At 45.8% G+C, this 16,309-nt stretch overlaps 1 protein-coding gene across 3 annotated transcripts in view; it reads right to left on the bottom strand.

The window, feature by feature from the left end:
• STS (steroid sulfatase) overlaps positions 1-16,309 on the bottom strand; it is a 158,123-nt gene that overhangs the window by 62,588 nt on the left and 79,226 nt on the right. For all 3 annotated transcript variants that reach the window (XM_058714422.1, XM_058714423.1, XM_058714425.1), the window contains exons 4-7: positions 15,554-15,675; positions 15,344-15,466; positions 13,285-13,708; positions 1,305-1,441 (exon numbers count right to left, since the gene is read on the bottom strand). In XM_058714422.1, coding sequence (XP_058570405.1) covers positions 1,305-1,441; positions 13,285-13,708; positions 15,344-15,466; positions 15,554-15,675 — 806 coding nt within the window. The remainder of the gene's footprint in view (positions 1-1,304; positions 1,442-13,284; positions 13,709-15,343; positions 15,467-15,553; positions 15,676-16,309) is intronic.

The following is a 16,309-nucleotide window of genomic DNA, read 5'->3' as shown; positions in this document are numbered from 1 at the left end:
TTTCGAGTATCCCGGTAATTATCATACGTCCTCCTTTCTGTTAGTTTGCAGAGTCACAGAGCTGCAGAGAGGACACACAGTGAGGACCTGCCTCGTCTGAATTCTTCATCGTAACATGATAGCCATGAAACCTAGAGATTCAAGATGTCTCCCAAGTTCACAGAGACAGTATAAACACAGAGCTGGAAGCTAGAATAAGGGTCCAGTCCTCTGGTTTCTTAAGACAGTGCACCAAGATTTAACAAAACAAAACTGTTCTTGTAATCACCACAGTAGGCAACCATCATCACCTTCAATTTGCTGCTTAAAACAAATCAACCAAAAAAAACCAAAAAAACCGCTCTGTGGCCATGTTACAGTATTTCCAAAAGATCTAGTTGAAAAAGTTAAAAACTACCAATTCAGTGCAAAAAAAGAAAAGGAGGAAGAATGAGAGAGGGTGAAAAAAAGGAAAAGAAAACAAACACATGAAAATCCTAAGCAACCTGCTGACTGGTGACATTTGGACAATTTTGTCTGATTTTGTCTGTAAGGATTGCGCAACGTCAACACAAAAGACAATGTCACCAGAAAAGACAGGATCTGAGTGACGCATTCAGGGCCCACTGGTTTTCCATTCCTTTGCTTCCCCTAGACACTAGAGAACAGACCCGAGATTGCTCAGCTGTACCAGAGAAAATGAAAGAAAGCAGGCTCATGACCATCTCCTGTAGATGTGGACAATATATTGTTTCAAGTAAGTCTTGCCAGCACCTCTAGAAAAAATGGTAGGTTTCTCAGGAATCGAGTAACTTAAGAAGAAGGAGAAGGGACAGAAACAACAAGGCAATGTTTGCATCCTCAGAGAGGCGGCGAGAGGAATATGGGCCCTAAAAAGGAAACCAGCGGACTATGCAGCCAAGAGGACAGGATCCCCAGGAGACCCTGTAGCTGCCACCCCAAGCCGCCAGCCAAGGCTGTAGGCGGCCGTGGTCCACTCCATCCCTAAATCCAGCACTCATCTAACAGCACTGCAGACGAGGTGTTGCTCACATTTGATTGTTCACAAGAATAGTCAAGAGAAAGGTTAAAACTTTGGTTCTTTTTCTCCATTACCCTCTACTCGCCAGCCCACACACCCAGTTCTTCCCTGGCGATGAGCCACATTCATGCACTTGGGGCCAAAGACACTTGTTACATCTCAGAATCAGTGTTTCATTACCTTCGTTTGATTAAAAAAATAAAGAAAGAAAGAAAAAAAAACATTTGCTGTATAAAGGCATCAGGGTGGAAACTCACAGCAAAGAAGGTAGAAAGACACCTACCAACGCTCCAGTCCATTTCCTCCACGGCATCCCCGTAAGCTCCGTGTTTGCTTTTTCCGGCAAACTCCTTGGAAGAGAACAGGGCCGTGTGCACGTGAAGGTACGACAGGACCAGCAGGAATGGCTTCTTGGCATTCCTGCGAGAGGAGAAGGTTCAGAGCAACGTAAGAACATTTGCCACATGGTCGTAAGGATCAAACTAGTACTCCATGACGCCATGTGAAAAGTCGGAAAGCACCATAGGATGATGTCTAATATTTTACACTTTTAAACATTTTTTTAAAGTGTATTTATTAATTTTCGAGATAGAGAGCAGAGAAGGGGCAGAGAGAGAGGGAGAGAGAGAGAGAACCCCAAGCAGGCTCTGCATCACCAGCTCGGAGCCCAATGCAGGGCTTGATCCCACCCACCATGACATCATGACCTGAGCTGAGGTCAGACGCCTAACTGACTGAGCCGCCCCGGCGCCCCTAATATTGTACGTTTTACTCAAAGAAGCAGAAGTCTCCATGGCGTGCCTGTGAAGAGACTGATGCTTACCCTGTGCAGATCAGCGGAAGGAAGTGCTGTGTCCTTGAGGCATACCCTGAGGACACAACTCTGGAAGGAATGTCGTGGGGTATGGCCTGCTTTGCTCTTGAATTCTATTCTTCCCTCTCTATACAGTTGATTAATACCAATTCAAGGGCCTTAAAAAGCACATTCTCTTTGGAACATGGACACACAGACAAGCCAGTGCCTAGTAAAGACCATCTCTTGATTTCCCAAGTTCTTACAAAGACACCTGTCTACTTGTCTAATGCCAACTCAACTCTGGATTCCGCCATATTGCTCACCTTCCACTATAGAACAGGTCTCCTGGAATGAACACTCCATTGTCAACACTAAAGTTTTGGAAATTATATGGAACATTCTAGGAACTGGGCCAAACTGATCAAGAGTCTCCAGTTACTGTGAAAGCAATTCTTTTCTTTTTTTTTTTTGTGTGTGTGTGTGCGTGTGTGTGTGTTTATTTTTGAGAAAGAGAGACACACAGAGGGAGGGAGGGAGAGAGAGAATGAACAGGGGAAGAGCAGAGAGAGAGGGAGACGCAGAATCCAAAGCAGGCTCCAGGCTCTGAGCTGTCAGCACAGAGCCCGACGTGGGGCTCGAACCCATGAACCCTGAGCCATGGACGGTGACTTCTGTTCCTGGGACATAGGAGGACCCTCCATGGAAGGAGAGAAGGCCATCCGTGCGTGTATGATAAGAGTGCACAGAGTTACATGAGTCTGTCTTCTATCATGTCTCTGCAAGGTGGTCTTTCACTGAGCAGACAGGACATCATGGACACCAGCCATGGTGCTGGGTGCCAAAGCACGGGGATCAGGTATTAGATGCACCAGCAACGCTGGGAAATGTCAAGTGGACCGGGGCTTGTGACAGCCTATGGCACAAAGATTTACCGTGCGGGACTACAGCACATTGGACGGTGCATGGGACGTGAGCTAGGCACACGCAAATGCATGGCTTCCGTGCACACACCCTGCAGTGTGACTCACAGCCTCCTCTCTGGGGTAGCAATTCTCGCTGAGCAACAGCCTCTGACAGAGAGGAGGTCAGAGTCATCGAGGATGCCTGGGTCTATGACCTGGAAGCCTCCGTGACACTCCATCAAGTTGCTGGGAGGGAGACTTGTCAATAACAGCTTAGGTCCTGTTTTATTACCTTCCGCACTTCAGTACACAACGCTTCTGAAAATGTATTGCCACGGTGTTGCGCGCCGTGTGAAAAGATAGAGAACTTTCCGCCGCTACATGCTTTCGCTGTGTTTGTAAAAATACGGCAGGCAGCTCTGTGCCTTCCCAGTAGCCTGCAATCATTTCAATCTGAGAATGCAAAGACTGATGTCCTATAAATACAGGGTGAAAACATAGGCAAGGAGACGGAGGAGGCATTTGGTTCTTTTTTTCTCAAGCTGTTGTTTTCTTTTTGTTTGTTTTTGTTTTTTTCTGTCTGCCATGAAGGTCTGGAACAGCATATTCCTCATCCGAGGGCTTGACCGTTCTTATTCAACCAAAGTCCCAGCGTGAGCCAGTGTCGGGCGTAACTGGGAAGCACACAGGAATGTGTGTTGGTTCCTTCTGAGAGCCCTCGGATGCTGTGATTACAGCAGGCACGAGGCAGCGAACGGCCTCACCAGTCACCCAGCCAGAGGTCAGTGCCGCCGCTGTGTACGAGACACAGATGTACACACCCAGCGATTCCTCTGTTGCCTCCACACACACCCCCACATCGACCGGATGAACATTTGGCTGACATGGTACTCGGGACTGAAACTATCAAGGTAGGCTTTCTCAGATCCTGCCGCCAGAAACCAATCTCAACTTGGCAGGGTCAATAACTTGCTCCTGGAGAGAGGCAGGTTCCAAAGGTTCATGCAACGTGACGCTGCATGCAAATGCTTTCCACAAACACGTGTATGTCAGCACTCTCCCGGTGTACACTCACAGACAGGACACTAGATGATGGCCGACAACCTGTCCTGGGTATTTGCTGCCCAGATGAGCTAAAAGCAGAAGTGTGATTACACGGAGCGCCCAAATTATTCATTCAACAAATTGGAATCGTTTTTTAAAAGATTTTATTTTTAGGGGTGGCTGGGTGGCTCAGTTGGTGAAGCATCCGAGTTTGGCTCAGGTCATGATCTCATGGTTCATGGGTTGGAGCCCCGCATCAGGTTCTGTATCTCCCTCTCTCTCTGCCCCTCCCCTGCTCATTCTCTCTCTCTCTCTCTCTCTCTCTCAAAAATTAAACATTAAAAAAATTAAAGATTTTATTTTTAAATATCTCTACATGCATTGTGGGGCTTGAACTCCCAACTCTGAGGTCAAGAGTCACATGCTTTACCAACTGAGCCAGCCAGGTAGCCCTAAATCATAATAATTTTAAAAATAAAAACTGACATGTATGGAAAGAAAGCCAGAGAGCTACCACTAACACACAGACTTTGCTGCATCTTGGGCTGGGGAAAGCGACAACTTAGTGTGAAGGAGCAAAGACCAGCAACAATGTCAACATTCGACATTACCCATTTTTACACCGCTTCAATTTTTTACAGTAGCACGTGTCACTTTTGGAGCCACAGAAAAGTAGAGATGGCTCTGGAAAACAAAAACAAAGACGAGAAAACTAGGAAAGACACCTTCTTCCCTCGAAAACGCAGGGAGACAAAATGGACACCCAGGTCTGAAAGCCAATCTATGTAACAGACCTAAAAAAAAGCTGCCTGGTTTCAGTCTTCACCCACATCCTTCCAGCCTGCCCACACTGGCCTCATCTGCTGACCTTCACGAAGCTGGGCTCTCTGTGCAAGAATTCTGCACACGCAGACTTGTCTGTGGCTCTCACGTTACATTAGATGGGTCACCAACGGAGGCTACCAGACTCTGAACCCACTCATCACCAGCTGTGACTCTCCAAGCCCACTGTGACCTGAATGCATGTACCTGAGGTCACCCACACGCCCTACCCTACAACAGGTACAGGAAAGATTCTTTGCTGCTTCTGGTTGTAAATTCCCTGGCGTCCATGCATTCATTCTCCTAACCCAAAGAAAGATTTTATTTTCAGGGGTGAGGTAACTGCAAGACACTGAGGTTATGCAGAAACAAAATAAAAAAATTGCTTCCCTGCATTTTAGGTAACAGGAAATAAAAACATCTGTAATTGTTGTAATAGGAAATGAGACCCCGAGGAAGGAGATGGTTTCTCCAAAGTGCCTTTGGAAAATCGATCGCATTTCTTTTCAGTTACTAGGAGAGTACCTAAAATGGTGGCAGAGAGAGCCTCCTTGGATGGGCCCTCCAAGGGGAGAGAAAGAGAACAGGAGAGTATATTCACCCCATCACAGTAAATGTGCCTGCTAGGAATAACTGTTATGATCCTGAAGGACAATAGAAGACAGATCATCTATTGTGCAGGTTCGCCCCCAGCCTAGGGACGGGGAGAGAAGCCCATGAAGGACACAAAAAGAGGACCCCGGGAAGTGAGTAAAATGGGGTCTATTCTAAGGCACAGAGAGTACAGCAATTCATTCATTCAACAGTGGTTCTGAGTGCTAAAAAAAAACAAGCTAACGTTAAAACACTGAGAAGTTTCCCATAAAAAAAAAAAAACTCCCCCTCAAATAGTTCCCTCTCACAAATAGGCATTTATCCTTTCTCTTTTTTAAGATAAATGTTTATTTGTTTTTGACAGACGGAGAGCAAGCAGGGAGGTGCAATGAGAGAAGGGGACAGAGGATCTGAAGCACGCTCCATGCTGTCAGCACGGAGCCCGATGTGGGGCTTAAACTCTCGGAATCGTGAGATCATGAGCTGAGCCAAAATTGAGAGTTGGATAGCCAGTCAACAGAACCACCCAGTACCTCCTCTCTGGAACAGGGGACAAGTCAGCAGCACCAGCCTGCATTTCTGAGGGACAGCAGGCCACCACTGGGAAGGAGCTGAACCAAAGCCAGTTCCCTTGGGCCTCCAGACCCGGACCACCCATTGCTAATTTCCTCACCAGCCTGGACCCCCGGGAATCCGTGCTTCAATGCCTGACGTCCCAAAGGCCGCGCTTGCTGATTCCAGTTTAGGTCATAATCCCAGGGCATAAAAGAGATGTGTGTGTTTGATGAAAGGAGAAAGGTCTGAGAGTGCTTTATCCACACGCCCCCTTCAGTTAGGAATGCTGTGGATCTAGACACACTAGAGCAAAAAGCAAGGAGCTGCCTGTAACTGTATTTGGCTTGTGGCTTGCTCAGCCTGGGATGGACACTCATACTAAGAGCCCAAACCCCCTGCATTCCTAAACCCACGTCCTGTTGGCTCATGCAAGGTAGAAACCAATCAAGGGGCATCTATCCTTACTGAGCAAGACCATTCTTTAATTACTTAACCTTTCTCCTGTTGAACACATATGTGTCCCTTTGTGTTGCCCTTAATCGTTAATCTGATGTACTTTTCTCCCCGTGAATTAAAATCGATATCACCCCCATTCCTTTCTGGCTTAAACTCTTATTTAAACTAATAAAGTCATCCCACAATCTCTTTCTTCAGAAGATGCTTTGTGCCAAATCGCAGCTATTCATCATGGCCACTTATACCACAGTCTGGCTGGAAATGTCAAAGGCTAGGTCGAAGGGACCCTGTAAATGCATTTCAAGATTTTGACTGTGCCAAATATCAATGGCAGTGGAACAGGATAAAAGGTCAGGTCTTCCGATGATACATTTATCAGCTAGTTCCAGGTTTTACAGCATTATGATGACAACAATGTTTGCAGAAAGAAGTCTCTATTTCCTGTAAAACTACACACCATGGAAAATGGTAGAGGGAGCACTTCTCCGTGACCCTCCAGTAAGCACATACTCTCTGTGTGGCAAAGTTACCTCCTCTGCTTACTCATGCTTTTCCAACATTCTGATGTCATGGTCGCTTCCCTTTGCAAATCAGGATTTGTTGAAGTCACAAAAATGAGATCTTGCCACTCTGGGAAATCAGAGATTAAAAACAGAACTCTAGGGACCTCATCAAGACAAAAGGCTTCTGCATGTCGAAGGAAAACAATCAACAAAACTAAAAGGCAACTGATGGAATGGGAGAAGATGTTTGTAAATGATGTATCACATGAAGGGTTAGTATCCTAAATCTGTAAAGAACTTATGAAACTCAACACCCGAAAAACAAATAATCCAGTGAAGAAATGGGCAAAACACATGAATAGACACTTTTCCAAAGAACACTTCCAGATGACTAACACACACATGAAAAGATGCTCAACATCCCTCATCATCAGGGAAATACAAATCAAAACCACAAGGAGATACCACCTCATACCTGTCAGAATGGCTAACATTAACAAGTCAGGCAAAAATAGGTGTTGGCGAGGATGCAGAGAAACCCTTTTGCACTGTTGGTGTGAATGCAAACTGGTGCAGCTATTCTGGAAAACAGTATGGAGGTTCCTCAAAAAATTAAAAATAGAACTACCCTACGACCCAGCAATTGCACTACCAGGTATTTGTCCAAGGGACACAGGTATGCTGTTTCGAAGGGGTACATGCACCCCAATGTTTATAGCAGTGCTATTGACAATAGCAAAAGTGTGGAAAGAGCCCAAATGTCCATTGATGGATGAATGGATAAAGAAGATGTGGTCTATATATACAGTGGAGTATTACTCGGCAATCAAAAAGAATGAAATCTTGGCATTTGCAACTACGTGGATGGAACTGCAGGGTATTACGCTAAGCGAAATTAGTCAGAGAAAGACATCATATGACTTCACTCATATGAGGAATTTAAGATACAAAACCGATGAACATAAGGGAAGGGAAGCAAAAATAATGTAAAAACAGGGAGGGGTACAAAACATAAGAGACTCTTAAATACAGAGAGCAAACAGAAGGTTGCTAGAGGGATTGTGGGTGGGGGGATGGGCTAAATGGGCAAGGGGCACATTAAGGGGGGCACTTGTTACGATGAGCACTGGGTGTTATATGTAGGGGATGAATCACTGGATTCTACTCCTGAAATCATTATTGTACTATCTGCCAACTAACGTGGATGTAAATTTAAAAATAAATAAATAAATAAATAAATAAATAAATAAATAAATAAAGGAACTCTAGATCTTTGCCAAAGTTTACATTTGCTTTCTAGTAGACTCAACGCTAAAAGTACAAGAGATATCCCTTCTTAAGCTCAACTGAAAATTATTAGCATTTATTTCACTTCCAATGACAGCCTCTTAGCACACACACACACCTACACTAAATATGTTCAATACATATTGAGTACATGTTGAATACATTCAATATGCACTGAACACGGGAGCCTAGAGAACAGAATTCTCAGGGTCAATTTCATATGAATTTTTGAATCCAATCGCTGGATACCATAAACTATACAAATTATATGGGTGCGTGTAAAGTCACCGTGCTTCTTAGAAATGTCCTCTTCAGCCTGAACGTGTGAATATTCGCAGAGAAAAACAAAGAGAAGTTTCTTTCAATTGTAATGTTTTCCCTAGCAATGAAGCGGTGTTTTCCATGAATTTAGGGAGAAAAGAGGCCAACATATCTGGCCCCTGACACCACACAATGACCCAGGTTCCCCTCGCTCTGTCGAGGACGATACGAAATGTGGATCTCATTCTACCCAGTGGCATTAACCTTTTTAAATGTAGCCTTGACTTAAATGAATGAAACACTACTTTGTGAATAAAATTAACTCACTAAATTCACCTGTTATTATGCAGCCTCTGTTTTCTTTTCAGAATATGCAAACACTTCTCCATCACCATGGTAATGACTGTGCGGACCTCAGAGCTCCTGGAAGAATTACCAGGATGCATCTCCTTTGAGGGGTGACACCTGGACTCTTCCGTTTGTAGAAGGTCTGCTGAGACATCTGTAAGATTCCCCGGTCTCCTTCCACCTCCCCTGTACTCAAATCTAATCAGCAGGTTGGCAGAGTCCCGGGCAGAACAGAGCAGAGGCATCTAAATGGTCCACTCCGAAAGAGAGAGGAGGCTTCACGGGCACTTAGCTGTGGTTTTGGATCTAGTGTGTTGCTATTAGTCATAGGGCTTTGGCAATTCACTCCAAATGTGGGGCCTCAAATGCCCCCACAAGAAGACATCTCTTTTCTCCCATCTCATGTGGCTGTTTTGCAGCATGAAAGACGTGATGTGTGTATCCCCAGGGCCTGGCAGGAAAGGACCACTGAGCAGAGGTTACTGACACTTGAACATGCCCCGTTTGCGCCTTGCACCCAAGCTGGCTCTGATTTACAGAGCCCTGAAGACAGGAATGCCTAAGGGAGGAAGCTGGATGGCTGTAGGATCCTTCACTCAGCACACAGGGGGAAGGCCGGCAATCTCCAAGAAATCTACAGCTCATTCCTGCCTCTAAGAGCAACAAGGACTCTTGCTAATTCAAGTGGGTTCAGGATGAGCTGCCTCTTGAATTACTATACAGCTTATAGCATATGGTGTGGTGAACCAATCATCTAGCCTTCCAACAAAAACATCTCCCCAAGACAAATTTTATCCCTGGGAGTAAATGAGGATGAGGCCCCACGGACCATGTTGTGGTTTCAGCATTCCCAACCACCAGTCTCCTCAATGTTAGAAGTAAGCACTGGTGACCTGTCTGTAGCAAATTTGCTTCAGAAGACCTCACGCCCCTGTCACCCGCAGCTCCACATCTCAAGTCTGTATCTTCAGTATAAAATCATTCCAGCGAAAAGGCTTAGAGAACGAATATAAATTTTAGAAATAAAAGGGGCGCCTGGGTGGCTTAGTCGGTGATCTCACAGTCAGTGAGTTCGAGCCCCGCATCAGGCTCTGTGCTGACAGCTCAGAGCCAAGAGCCTGCTTTGGATTCTGTGTCTCCCTCTCTCTCTCTCTGCCCCTCCCCTGCTCTAGCTTTGTCTTGCAAAAAACAAAAATGAATAAAAATTTAAAAATAAATAAATAAATAAATAATTTTAGAAATATCAGTTTAAACCATTTTTATCACTATTATTGACATACGAATTGAACGTGAACTGCATACCCCCCACATTGTCTTTTATGCTAACATATCACGAGAAGGTGCCAGTTTCCACTGGGAAATTCTGAACTGAAACGCATTTGGATAAATTTCAGAAACATTGCCATTGCTTTGGTCATTGTCCTGCTCCTGCCGAGTCTGAATCCATTTCTCACACAAAGGTGGTAAGACCTTCTTAAATTATTCAGGATATGCTGGCCAATGACACAACACATATAAATGAGGTCTTCACCTCCTTCAAACAATCTTTTTTTTTTTTTTTGTACAAATGTTGCTATGATTCTTTGGTGACACATTAACGCAGATCTTTCAAGATGTGTGGCCATCACCTGCAGCGAATCAGGTATCACATGTGACACAGTCTGAGGACAACTGTACCCAAGGATGGGTTTACCTAGATGTTTTCAATCTTTGTGTGTTCAGGCAACGTCATGGCAAAACCTTTTTGGGAAACAAATGCAGTATTTTCACTAATACTGACTGCACGTGCTACACCAACGTGAGCAACAGGCATTTCCTCTGGAACCATCTATTTCGAAGAATAAACCCTTCTGTAATAACTCAATAACCCCAACTTTCAACTGTGGTGTTGCTCGAACATCTTAAATCTCTAGTTCTGCCAGAAAATTGCAGATGCCTGCATCTCATCCACACGAACGACACAGGCTTCAATACCCTTAGGATCAAATTGCTCTTGGTTCCCTCTCAAAGCCACATGCGGAGGGACCCATTAAAATGCCTTGTAATCATATGAATATTCATACTCTCTATAGACTCCTCCACTGCTGTCAAAATACCACCTGTTGAAAAGAAGTGATTCATCTAGAAGCCAAGTCTGATCCCTGACCCCTGTGATTCTGCAGGGGCCACCGTATTATTAATGTCTTCTGTTTCTGAGAGATTGCTGGTGGATGCAGACGAATGGGCGAGTGTTCAGCTGTTAGAGCAAATTTGGCAGACAGCAGACTGCTGTGTTCTGGCATGAGTGGACAGGTCTGCAATCCCAGGGAGCGCCGTCTGAGTCCGGGATGGCTGCTCCCTTGCTTAGAAAACACAGCGAGGTTAACCCACGTGGTAAGAGCTTTTTCAACCACGCGAACTGTGGCCCACTGTTGACTTATGATGCTAATTTAGGGTCACAGCCAGTTCTTAAAAAATAATACACAACAGGACACCTGGGTGGCTCAGTCGGTTAAGCGTCCAACTTCGCCTCCGGTCATGATCTCGCGGTCCGTGAGTTCGAACCCCGTGTCGGGCTCTGTGCTGACAGCTTGGAGCCTGGAACCTGCTTCGGATTCTGTGTCTCCCCCTCTCTCTGCCCCTCCCCCGCTCACACTCTGTCCCTCTCTGTCTCAAAAGTGAATAAACATTAAAAAAAAAATTAAAAAAAATAACACACTACAGGGGCACCTAGGTGGTCTGTTGGTTGAGTCTTTGACTTTGGCTGAGGTCATGATCTCACAGTTCCTGAGTTCGAGACCCACATGGGGACTCACCGCCGTCAGTGCAGAGCCTACTTTGTATCCTCTGTCCCTCTCTCTCTGCGCCCCTCCCCCACTCGTACTTTCTGTCTCAAAAAGAAATAAAACATTACCAAAACACACACACACACACACACACACACACACACACACACACACACACACCAGAATAAGATGCAAAGTGGAGCGCCTGGCTGGTTCAGTCGGTTAAGCATCTGACTTCAGCTCAGGTCATGATGTCACAGTTTGTGAGTTCAAGCCCCGCCTCGGGGTCTGTACTGTCAGCTCAGAGCCTGGACCTGGTTTGGATTCTGTGTCCCCTTCTCTCTCTGCCCCTCCCTCGCTCTTGCTCTCTGTCAAAAATGAATAAATGTTAAAAAACTAAAAAAAAAAAAGAGTAAGACGCAAAGTATCAGAAGTGATCATGCTGCTAAAAAAAAAAGAATCGTTTCAAGAGACTTGTTTCAACTAACAATCTATGTATAACTTACTGGATGACAACATAACATGTATACCTTATAAAGTTCTAAAACTTTTGCATTAGATCACAAGTCAGTAGCCCCTTCTAGAAAAGTCTGGGGGCAAAACAATAATGGCAGCTTTTGTCCCTAAAGTCCCCATCGACACTCTAGTACGTTTCCGAGTGTCCTGGGAGACATGTGTTTTAGACTCTCTCGGGGAACTTGTTAAAAGGAGATGTTCCTCAGCACAGCTCAGTAGCAACCTCAAGAGAAAAGATGGGCAACCTTCAGTTTTAACAGTAGCCTCGGTTCTTGTAACAGTCTGAGCAGCCATTATTCTGGCTGTGTGGGAAAACAAACCTACGTAGGCACCGATAACCCAATGGCCCCTCTATATGCAAGTGATTACGACAGACACTTAAGAGCATGACTGCCAGCTTAAAATCTTCTGTCCAGACCCGCATTACGTCCTCCCTCCTGCCGTTGTGCTGAAACCCGGTCTCTGCAGCCTTTGGTGCCGGAACAACTCACGCTCCCAGCATGCACGTGGCCAGTGACTGCCCAGACCCAGTGTGTGATTTTCAGATGAAATTTCCACTTTTCTCAGGGCACCTGGGTGGCACCTGACTCCTGATTTCAGTTCAGGTTATGACCTCATAGTTCATGAGTTCAAGCTCTGCATCTGGCTCTGCACTCATGGACTGGAGCCCGCTTGCGATTCTCTCTCCCTCCGTTTCTGCCCTTCCCCCTCTCTGTGCCTCTCTCTCAAAATAAATAAACTTTGAAAAGAAAAAAAGAAACACCCACTTTTCTCTAAGGTGACAAATGGAACAGAATGGTTCTGTTTTTGACAGCAGGTGTTCCTGATACAGTTCCTACTCAGGAATGCCACCAACCCTTCTCTGGTTGGTGACTGCAACCCTCAACACTATGCATGAAAGGGGTCCTCACGGACCTAAACGAGATCGTCAGCTTCCCCCTTTCTCCTCACGCAGTGGTTCTGCTCGGAAACTTGCATGGGGGATCTCCCCGTGTCCTCTGTGTCGCAAGGACATCTACACTTACAATGCTCGCTTGAGGAGTAATGACCGTGCTTACAATGCTCGCTTGAAGAGTAATGACCGTGCTTACAATGCTCGCTTGAAGAGTAATGACCGTGGTGATACTTAAAGCCCCTTTGGTCATGTGGGAGACCTTTCTGGCACGGTACCAGAAGCACGAGATGTGAGGGATATCGGCAGAGCTGCTCCAGCGAGAGCCCACGCCACTACGCTTCCTGTCACGTGTCAGTCCGTTCTCTGCATCCTTCCTCCCGAGAGCCTGGCTGGACAAATCTGCTCTGCATGCAAGGGGCAACGTGGCTGGCAAGACCACACCATTTTTCCAACGTGTACGGAAATGACCAAACACTACGCTTCACGGGCAGCAGCGTCAGGATAAAAGGTGATACCCACCGTCGAATGAACTGGGCTGCATCCGTCACCAGCCTCTGCATGAGGTTGTCATAGGACAGAGGCTGCTGGGTGATCTCGTGGTTCCTCATCAGGAAGCAGTTCAGGGGCCGGAAGTAATGCAGGAAGCACACCAGAAGGCCCAGTATCATGGCGGCCAGGCAGAGAAGGCCGAAGAAGACCAGAGGGGGCACTCGGACCAGCCCCAGGTACTTGAGCACCACCATGGTGAGGAGAGTGACCGCTATGATCTGAAGAGGGATGAACACCAGCAGCCTGATACCCCTGGTGAACACACTGCCTTCTCCGGGCTTGCAGTCCCTTAGGTTGGTCACAGGGATCCCATGGAAATAATCAAAGCCGTGGCTCAATGGGTGGTGACAAAAGTCGCTTTTGTTGTGACAGTTCGTCCCAAGGTGCCACTTCCCTGAGAAGGAAGCGGATGATAGGTTTAGACCCAATGAACACCCTAACCGGAATGTTAGCGTCTGATTCCCACCTGGTGAAGAGCGGGATCGCTCTGCACGTTTATTAGCCAAATGCCTACTATTCTGTAGAACCCCTTGGTTTTTCACTTCCTCCTCCACAAACAACAAGGTATTCACTACTCACTCTATCAGAAAACAAGAACTAATTTAGTGTCGAAAATAACAAAAGAAAAATACCTAACATATTTAACAGGCAGGTGACAAAAATACACAGAAAAACACAGCGTCTTTAAAGACAGTTCCTTAAAATTAAAGTTGTAGGACCAATTTGGTTTTGTCCCTTGAATATTAAAAGTGAAAATGAATCCTTTCTCAAAAAGCTGCACCTCAAGCATGAGCAAATCACACTCATAACTCAGCAATTATTTTAAACATCTATGAACATTTCTTATAAAATGTTAATTATACCACTAAATTGGTTGAGTGTCTCACAAAAGAAAAACATGATGGTTTAATGACAAGAGGTAGGAGGAAAGACAATGGTCATTTTGCTTCTATGAAATATTTGAGGATTCATCTGATGACCCACATAGACTTAAGCGTATTAACTAAAAAAGGACGAATGTATCACTCCTATCAACTGAATAAAATCAATGTCAAGTGAGACAAAGTCTAACATAATTTTAGCACGAATATATAAAATTAAAATACTCAATAGCATAGTGTGTATATGTAGTTTCGTATGCTGTATGGCTATTTATAATTATTTATCAATCTATCATCTATCATCTGTTCCATCTCTGTATCTCATCTGTCCATCCATCACCTATCCACCCACCCATCCATTCATTAATTTATCATCCATCTTTAACCATCATCCATCTACTCATCATCCATCCATTCATCCATCCATCATTCATCCGTCCATCCACCAATTACCCATCCATTCAACATCCACCCATCTAACCATCTTCTATGCACCCATCCATCCCTCCACCATCCATCCATCATGCATCCATCCATCAACCAATATCCATCCATTCATCATCCATCCACCCATTATCCATCCATTATCTACCCATCTGTCCATCATCCATCCATCCATCATCTACCCATTATCCATATATCCATCATCCATCATCCATCCCTATATCCATCACTCATTCATCCCTCCATCATTCATCCATTCATCCACAATTCATCCATTCATCCACCCATCCATCATCTACTTCATCTGTTGATCTATCCATCCTTACCTCTGTCACCTATGTCATCCACCTTTCCATTTATCCATACATTCATCAGTCCATCCATCATTATCTATCTATCTATCTATCTATCTATCTATCTATCTATCTATCTATCTATCTATCTCATTTATGTACCTATCCATCCATCCATACATCCAATCACACACACACACACACACACACACACACACACACACACACACACACACTGACCGTATCCTTACATTCAAATAGCTCAGATAGGTGTATTGCATTTTAATTGAAATGGAGATCATTTGTTCCCTATCTGAAGTTGTGCAAACTGTATGCGTGATGTCATCCGTAAGAAGGCAGTCACCATGTCCTGTCCCAGGCCCTCGATTCCCACTCCACAGCTGCCCATACCTATGAGAGCTGTTGAATAGCCTTGACCCTTGAGAAGCTTGGCAAATGTAATCTCGCTGGTGGGAAGTCCTCCAGATGAGGCCGAGAAGAGATACACACCCACGAGGAACTCAGATGCCATTCCTGAAGCAGGAGAGATGAGCACTGAAACAGGAGTCTGGGGATGCCCTTAGGAGGCCAGCAGCCATGGCCACGGAGCCCGCAGGTTACCTGATCGGATGGGGTAGCGGCCTGTCATGAAGGCTGCCCTACTCGGGGTGCACAGGGGTGATGCCGCCAGGTGCTGCGTGAGCTTCACGCCCCCTTCAGCCAACCGGTCAATATTGGGAGTCCTAGAACAGAAGACTCGTGTCATTCACCATGACCTTGACACATGCAGCTCCACTGTGGCTTTTCACAGTGCGTCACCTCTCCGTCATCCAGAGAAACACCTAGGAGGATGCATGATGCAAGACAAACCATCCCAGTGCTTCTGCTCTGAGAACAGACTGGCCGATCCCATCACAGTTGTTGTGCACATGCTAGGCATTCTGTTCTGGGACCACGCTGAGTTCTCACCCCTTATCGCCCGCTGGGAATGAGGCCGCACCCTCTCTGCCAGCCCACCTTCCGTCCTGCAGGTCCTGGCACAGACGGGATTCTCCTGAGCCTCCTATGACCAAGCTTGTCCCTGGGGGGTCTTGATGTGTGTGTGGGACACAGATCCTATCACAGCACCTTGCTTACCATAAACGGACAGCTCGGCTCACTGCGCTCCGCGCCTGCACCGTGGGGGTAACACACATCTTGCTCATCATGGTCCACAGCCTGGTGCCCACACAGAGTAGCCCTCGGTGGTGCACAGCGTCAAGGGGACAGTCGTCTCTTCGCAGTGCTACCATCAACGTGCTCCCCCGCCCATGAATTTCGTGTGTGCATTTGACAGTCAACTTCTTCCCTGTGCTTTTCTGCTTTCAGTCAGAGATT

This window comes from Neofelis nebulosa, chromosome X, assembly GCF_028018385.1.
Source record: "Neofelis nebulosa isolate mNeoNeb1 chromosome X, mNeoNeb1.pri, whole genome shotgun sequence".
Taxonomy (NCBI): domain Eukaryota; kingdom Metazoa; phylum Chordata; class Mammalia; order Carnivora; family Felidae; genus Neofelis; species Neofelis nebulosa.
This window is presented reverse-complemented; position numbering and strand designations above follow the sequence as displayed.